At 29.3% G+C, this 9,354-nt stretch overlaps 1 protein-coding gene across 1 annotated transcript in view; it reads left to right on the top strand.

The window, feature by feature from the left end:
- Positions 1-1,945: 1,945 nt before the first annotated feature.
- LOC148313882 (uncharacterized) overlaps positions 1,946-9,354 on the top strand; it is a 106,378-nt gene continuing 98,969 nt past the window's right edge. Inside the window, exon 1 of the mRNA XM_088277750.1 lies at positions 1,946-2,042. Within this exon, the coding sequence (XP_088133876.1) occupies positions 1,962-2,042 (81 nt within the window). The 5' untranslated portion in view covers positions 1,946-1,961. The remainder of the gene's footprint in view (positions 2,043-9,354) is intronic.

Genomic DNA, 9,354 nt, shown 5'->3' with positions numbered 1-9,354 from the left:
TCGGTCACGAATATTCAAAATGGAAGGATAAAGCGTTAAAATTTATTAATCGCTGTTCTTTAGTAATAATTTTCTGTTAAAATATTTTATTTAATGATTATTTTCTTTGTTTCAGAATGTTGCCATAAGGAACGTCGCCCCAAGGCAAAATAACGTTTTATTTGCCTGAAAAGATAATTGAGAAAATTAAAATAAAAGCGTAATTTTGAGTGCTTTCTGTATAAAAATAAATGAGTAATTTGTAAAACGTACTCGTTTGTATATAATAATAATATTCAGTAAAATCAAAGAATTGTAAATTGGTACTGTATAAAGTGTGTGTGTGTGTGTGGTTCATTTTGTAAAATTTGTGATTTTAAATAACAACAGTACCTACCTGCGTGAAATTGTGTTTGTATCGTGTATAGCTCTCCAAATCCATAGATAAAGTTCGTTCGCTCGTTTGAGATGTCAATACTATTGGCCCGGGGATTCGTTCGCTCCGACGCGGGATCGCCGATTTGAATTTTAAGCGTTTTAAATGTCCGAATTCCGGTGAAGCAGCGAGCCGCTATTGGCTGATTCGCGACAATGGCGCTGCTGTACAGGGTTGCCAGGCTGCACGACCGCGCCAACACGCACGTGTTCACGTTCGTCGTCACCCGGTCGGTTACCAGAGACTTGGAGCGCGACGTCACGAGCAAGGAATTGACGTGCGGATTCCAGAAATGGGCCATCACGTTCTCGAGAACGGACAAAGTGCTCGGTAAGTACCTACTCTGAATTTTATGCGATCGTCATTAGGGATGTTTTTATCGTGCTTTCCGTTTTTTAACTCTGTTCATTAATATCACAACACTGGCTATAACACCCAAGATGGGTGAAAAGCCATTAAAAAGAAGAAGAAGAAAAACTGTGTTCATTGATATCAGACTTTTTCTCAAGGATGTTTATTCAAGCTTATACAAGTACGGACTTGCAACCCCTAGTGCCTTAGTCTTTGGAGTTATTCCATTCACATTGACAGGCGCCGTGGCGTAGTTGGGCTGGTGCTCGACTGTGAAACTAGCGTCGTGGGTTTTATTCCTGCCAATTGCAAAATAATTTAAAAGAGGATTTATTTTCAATCGTTCTGGGTGTTTGTGATATATTTTTCACATTTGCGTTTCCTATCCTAACCATCCTATTTGGAGACAAGCCTCTTAAATGGAGGCTTTGTAGATTATTCCTTTAAAATAAATTAACAACCACATATACACAAAATGGTGTGTTGAGATAGTTTGAGCATGTGAATCGAATGAGTGAAGAAAGGATGGTAAAACAAATTTGCGAGTTAAATGTGGTTGGCAATAGAAGCAGAGGAAGACCGAGAAAAACTTAGCATGATCAAATATATCAAATATTTTAAAGTGGTCAGGAGTTGGATAATCGGAGGGTATGTATAAGGAGATGCATGAATGTGGATTTGAATTGTATGTTATTCTCATACAAATATTTTGCTGTGCGATATCCATTATCTTTTTGCTTGTCCAATGGCACTGTATAAATAAAAAAAAAACATTTTGATCAGTCAGTCGATAACATCGACTGACTGATCAAAATGTATGTCTTTCTCAAACGAATATTTTGCAGAGAAATATCCATTATCTCTTTGTTTATTCCATGGGTATTAAGTAAAACATTTATTCTTTAAATTTACTTGATTTTAATTGTACATAATTATCATTAAAAAAAATACTTTAAAAAATCCATTGTATCATTGATCGTCCCGTATACACCGTATAAAATATGTAATATTTGGACTATTCAATTGATATCATCAATTGTGTACAATTCTCATTTAAATATTTTTCTGTGAAATATCAATATTGCGTGTAATTCTCACTCAAATATTTTCCTTTAAAGTGTCCATTGATGTAATCAGTCGCTAATCTAGTGTAATTTCAGGCGTGTACCTGGTCTGGCGGAATGCCTCCGAGGGGATGAGGGTGTACGTCGACTTCACGTTCACCCTTCTCAATAGGGAGCACTTCAGCGTCAATGAAGGCTTCTCCGGCAAGCAGGTGAGTGCCATCGCCACTAGTCATTACGAGCTCACTCCTGCCTTTGTACACTACACAACTAATGGGACACTTCGGATAATTGGTATTGGAACTATAGCCAATCTTGTACGCGCTCTCACATTCACAGATACATTCTCTAAGATACGAGTAATACTGTCGATAAGTGTTACTTTGACCTCTTTACCATTAACACTAGACCACGAATCATGTTTTAATGCACGTAAAAACCAGACTATCGTAAAATATACGACGATAAAAAAACTCACTAACGAAGATGAGTTTTTTTATACATTCATGTAAATACTCGTATATGGTTTTGAAAAGAAGTAATTGAAGGGTAAGGAGGGAAAAATTGATAAAAAAAAATTCAATTAAATTTTTTTTACAACCAAACCCGTATATATATATTTATTTATTTATATATATATATATATATATATATATATATATATATATATATATATATATATATATATATATATATATATATATATATATATATATATATATATATATATATATATATATATATATATATATATATATATATATATATATATATATATATATATATATATATATATATATATATATATATATATATATATATATATATATATATATATATATATATATATATATATATATATATATATATATATATATATATATATATATATATATATATATATATATATATATATATATATATATAAATATATGTATATATTTTTTTTTATTAATGAATCCATGGCATCCATTGAACAGAATTTGTAAAGAATGTATCATTCGAGGCTTTAGTAGGTTCGCATTTGACTGAATTGCGGAAATGAGATTGTCAAAATGAATTTTTGTGAAAACGTTTTTCCAACATTGAACAAACCTCCCACCTCCAATTTCACATAAGAAATCGAATTTCAATTATCGAGCTTTCATTAGAAATTACTTATCGTACATTTGGAGTGTAAACATTTTAGCTCACACCCTCCTAAGAGAAGTTCGTAATAAAGTAATTTGAAAAAGAAAAATAAGTTTAACCATAAAAGTTTTCCAACCAATTAGGCTGAAGAATCGTCATATCCGCTACATATTTAACGGAGAAATTCATCATCATAATACACGAGGACATAATAAAATACATTTGCAGCTGATAAAATCAATTGAGTTTGGAGTCCTGAGATTTATGATATACATATGTATGAGCTCCAAAAATTCTAGCAGTGTGATTGTCAACCATGGGTAGAATAGTGAATGTTACACTATGTAAATTGATCACTTAACCAGCCTTTAAAAGGTCATAAGCCCTGTAAATATTTAGAGTTCCATATTCTTCTTTATCTATGTTGAGATGTCAAAATGTACTCCATTTAATTTTACCATCGTTTTTATCTATCATTTTATCCAAGTCTTGTGACGTCGGGCACTGTTTTGGTGAAAAAGCATTTTTTTAAATTATTTATTTCTGCAGTAAATTGATCCAATATAACCATGTAACTCAATATCAACTAAAAATGTTTTTAATCAGACATGTATTTTTTAATTCACGATAATTTTCAGTGAAGACCATTTCCTATTTTTCTCTCTTTATCTTAATAATGTCTTTAAACAGGAAGTAGCCTTCCATTCAATTGCGAAATAAATTGCTATGTTTTTTGTTATACGGAAAACTGGATGCCTTGTGAAAAATCATAAAATAAACTGGGTAATAAGCAGTTAAGAAATAAAGAAGAGAAAAGAAGGGAAAGAATAAATTGGACGAAAACAAACAGAAATTAAGATGCTCTCGGAAGAAAGATGGAGGGTCAATAAGTGGATCTGAAGAAGAAGCTAGGAGCAGAAAGAGTAAATAAGTGAAATGAAGAATTATTTCAGTGTCTACATAATTATGTGAGAGCACCAATTCATTATGCGGTAGAAAAACATATTTATCTAATAAATTTTAAGGATATAAAAGGAAATGTAAGGTAATTTGATAATTTATACGGGTGCTTTTTTTCTAATTTAAAAAAAATATTAAAACATTTTACTTTATTTTTTTATAGAAATTTATACTTATAAAAATTTCATATCAGTAATATTATATTTATAACTCTTATAAGAGTTATAAATATAATATTACCGATATGAAAGTTCTGTAACTCATTTAAGGATTAAAGTTAACAAAGTACCTTTAAAAATAACAAAATTTTGAAGTAAATAAGGTACGTAAAAAAAAAGCAAAATGTGGAGTTCGGTAAAAATGATAAAATATTATTCATTGATTTGACATTTACTTTATGGAATGACAAATTGATTATTTGAAAAATTAAACACTTATGTAATACCACTTAATGAGATTTATTTCATTACACTCGACTAGTTTCGAAAACTAAAAATGTTCTACAGGTGAATAGACGAAAAGACGGGTACGTTTCGTAACCGCTAGACAGAAAATCTCGGTGAGTGGTTATTTACCAACATTATTTTATGAGACGGAGGATATCGTGAGGTGGGGACGACAACGGAGGCGATACCGGAATGAACGTATAAACAGAATGTCAGACGACTTCCACGTATCGCCCTTCAAGGAAACCCTGAAGGACGCAGACCCCCAGGCAGACCTCCCAAAAGTGACATGCGGAGGCACAAACAGATCCCTAGGATCTACAAAAAAAGAAGAAGAAGAAGTCAGTACAACATGAACACTATTTTTGTAAAAAAAATACGAGTGTATTGAAAGTCTTATTAAGTTATCAAATTCAAAATTTTAACCCTATAAGTATGGTACACAAAGCAAAAATTGTGTAATAATTCAATACATGTACCTAACGCATTATTAAAATTAATAAAGGTAATTAGGAAGATTAGGGTCGTAATTCTCCAAACTCTGTTTCAAAGGGTGGTTTTTGGAAGCCTTCTCATAATGACATTCTATTCAAAATTAAGGAACACTTGTTTCAGGTTCTACGTAAAGGTTCTGGTGTTCAACGGCGATCAACGTAACTTGGGGTAAATGTTGACAGAGATTAATGAGACGTGTTTTGATGTTGATCAAATATTAGAAATTTGTTATAAGGTGGTGAAAGATCAGTAATAACTCGCTAGTAGTTTGACTTTGGTTTATTATAAATAAGAATTACTAGGTAACTCTAAGTGGGTGACTGGTTTCTAAGAGAGACAAATCTGGAATGTTTTTGTCACCAATGTGTCACTAACATACCTGCATTCCTTACAGTTATGATTAATGAGTTATAAGTAGGATAACCATAACTATTAACCTGGACTGGTAGGAAAAAAATAAATACAGTGGAACCTCTTATAACGAGCATAATTCGTTCCAGCATCTTACTCGTTAAGCAAAAAACTCGTTAATCGAATATTTTTTTCCCATGGAATTAAAGGTTTTATTGTTTTATATATATATTCATATTTATATATATATATATATATATATATATATATATATATATATATATATATATATATATATATATATATATATATATATATATTTATAAATATATATACATATATATATATATATATATATATATATATATATATATATATATATATATATATATATATATATATATATATATATATATATATATACATATATATATATATATATATATATATATATATATATATATATATATATATATATATATATATATATACATATATATATATATATATATATATATATATATATATATATATATATATATATATGTATATATACATATATATTTATATATATATATATATATATATATATATATATATATATATATATATATATATATATATATATATATATATATTTATACATTTATATATTAAATATGTATGTATAAATATTAAATTTAAAACTTAATCCAATATCAGTTTTCAAATATATTTGTAAAAAAATTTACTTTGAATCTTTCGTATTGATTTTTTGTTCTTTTTATCAAGGTATTCCGAGAATCAGAAAAAAATATTTCTCTGAAAATAATAAAACATTCAGACATTAAATGTTACGGAAAATTTACTCTACTTCGTATCAAATATTTGAAGGACAAGATAAAACCGAAAATAAAATTCTTCGAATAACAATTACCGAGCATTTATTAGAGTAAAAATTCAAAGGAGTTTGTTTTTGTAAAAAGCTATTATAGATAAAAAATGATTCTTTGATTTCATAAATGTTTTACAATAAAACGTGAATATGTTTTTCCAGAAAGTATGAATATTATAACAAATATTTGGAGGAAAATTAGTAAAACAAAAACATTTTTTATGAGCTTTTCTGTTTAAAAGTATAAGAAAATGAGTTAACAATTGTAAGGCAATTTTCTTTTGTTTTTAGTACTCAAAAAGCTTTTTAGTAAACAGGGAAAAACTTTTAACAGTTACGTTTTAAACAGTTACTTTTAAAAATAAAGCAGAAAACACTCTGTGGAAAAGTACTTATTATAAAGTAGTGCGACAGATTGTTAACCTCTAAATACTAAGATTTCCATTTTCTCCTTCATCTGTATTGAGATATCAATATTAAAAAAAATATCAGTCTATATTGGTTTCCTTAACTCCTTACCGGATCCTTTTTTCTAGCTTTTCTTTACAGTTTCTTTTATATAATAATAATAAAAATAGTAAAACCCTTATCCGCACCCCAATGGTGCATAGGGCGCTGCTTCATATAAACGCAGTGTTATCTTGATCGTTTACGCATGAAGGAAAGGTGATCAGCCCTCCGTTTCAGGTACCAGTCCAGGGTAATATTGAATAAATATTACTGTGAAAAAATCACTTATATTTATTTGACACCCCCTGGGAATCGAACCCGGGACTTCCAGAGCGTACTGACCATTACTTTACGGAGGCGGACGAATATTTAAATCTTTTATATAAAGTGTTGTAATTTTCCCTTTTAGACTTTTCAACATAAATGAAGAAGAATATAGATGTCTGAAAAGTCTGGATGAATACCCAGACTTTTCAAAGGACTTTACTTCTTTTTGAAGCCAAGGGATCTTGCATCCCTTATGTCTATTTGGTCTATTTTGACCTTCCTCTGTATTCCAGCTCACTCCCATGACCTACGTGATCCATGTAACTCACGACCTTTCTTGGTAGTAGGAGCTTCACCTTCTTGGAGTCCAGTAGTAGTCCTCCAAGGATGTGACTTTGTTTGCGAGCGGGTGCGTCACAATTATAGACAATATGGATTGGTGTTGCGTTATCCTCCATAAAAAATCTGCATACTGGGGAGTCATGAAATCCAATCACAGGACTTACATCTGTCATACACTGTTTAAGTGAACACTCAACACGCGTGTAATATTCACCAATTTACCTTTGATTGAAAATCACATTACTCTAATTTTGGAAGTCATACATGTATGATCAATCTCATGACGTTCCATGATTAAGACATTCACATTCACAACAACCATCTATGATTGGATTTAGAATGCTTTTATTTCAAAATGTGGGAGTTTTTTTTATTTATTTATTTGTCAAAAATATAAAAATAACTCACAGGTGGTGAGACCCAGATTTTAGGACAAGTATTTGGACACACTCAAAATGTTGTAAACTTTGGTTAATTCATTCTGTGGTCAACAGTAAATAAATCAGTAAATATTTCATTTGTTTATATCTACCCTCTGATTTCAAACGGCTATCTATATAGGGTTCAATGTGACCAATAAGCGATTAACCCATCAATGTACAATTTATATATATATATATATATATATATATATATATATATATATATATATATATATATATATATATATATATATATATATATATAAATAAATATATATATATAAATATATATATATATATATATATATATATATATATATATATATATATATGTATATATATATATATATATATATATATATATATATATATATATATTTTTTTTATTTTTTTTATTTTTATTTTTTTATTTTACTAAATAAATACCAATGTTTTTTCACATCTATTATAACACGTGTTTCGATCCATTCCACATCACATTCAAACACCGTATGTTCGTTTAACGCTGTTTGAAAATGATGCGGAATCCATCGAATCAGGTGCCTCAATAGATTTTTAGAAATAAAATTTTAATTAAAAATGGATAGATATTTACCACAAAGTGACTGCTGGATCAATAAATGAAATTTTATTCATTCTATACGAAAAGTTAAAAAAATAAATGATAAAATATTGTGAACAAGTATGACACATGTTTTCTCGTCGTTATTTTTATATATTTTTTTCTTCAAGATGACATATTTTCAAGCTCTGTTTCTTCAAATATTTACTGATGAGAGTCTTCCTTCCGGGAATTAAGCACACTTTCGATAAATCCCTACACCAACAAAACTCTCTTTGGAAACAACTCAAGGATGGGTCTCTATTTTATCCTCTTAACGGGTCCGATATGCTTCAGTTTCTACTGAATTAATAATAATATAAACACATGAAAAATCTTCAAGAAAGCGGCACAAATTTCTTGAATATTCGCCAAAAATTTAAGAAAATAGTATTGTATAATATTTTACGTGATATCTCAACATAGATTACGAAGATTATGGAAATCGATTTGACATTTCATCAATTGATTTGACATTTTCTTTGTGGTAATACCTATCCGTTTTAAACTCATATTTCTAAATCTTTTCATTAATTGATTCAGCAGCCACATTGAGTTAAATCTATCCATTTTTAATTTAAGTTAAACGTAGTAAATACTACATTTCTTAAAAATCTACTGCGACACGTGTTTCGATGTATTCCACATCATTTTTCAAACACTGTACGGTGTTTGAAAAATCCGAATCAGTATTCACAAATCTAGATATGTCGACTTACGAGATATTTATACTTTATCTCAATAAAGATGAAAAAGAATATGGATGTCTGGATTGAATTGAAATTCATGTTTTCAAGCATTTCCTAGTATGTCGATTAATTCGGGAAGAATCTTACATATATTTCATAAAAGGTTTCAGCTAAAAAAAACTCAATTAACTTAACGCTAGATGGTGCTGAAACTAGCGTGTAAAAATAGGTACCAATTGCAGAATAAATACAACTTCCGAATTTTGAAAATTGTGATTATTAATAAAATGTACGAATGGTAGAATGGTGATTTTACGCGTGTATAAATGATGACTTTAACAGGTCCTAGTTTCTGTAAATACCCAGACTACCATATTATTCTTCAACATTTGAGATAAAGATCAAACAAACTTCTGAGGTCTCATGAAGTCAGCGTATCTCGGTTCGAACCCACTCTACCACAATTTGATACCTATTTCTAATAATGAGCCGCTTA

The sequence above is a fragment of the Brachycentrus maculatus genome, unplaced genomic scaffold, assembly GCF_059751285.1.
Source record: "Brachycentrus maculatus isolate JH-2025_06_01 unplaced genomic scaffold, ASM5975128v1 h1tg000004l, whole genome shotgun sequence".
Classification (NCBI taxonomy): Eukaryota; Metazoa; Arthropoda; class Insecta; order Trichoptera; family Brachycentridae; genus Brachycentrus; species Brachycentrus maculatus.
Note: the sequence above shows the minus strand (reverse complement) of the source record. Positions and strands in the feature narration are given on the sequence as shown.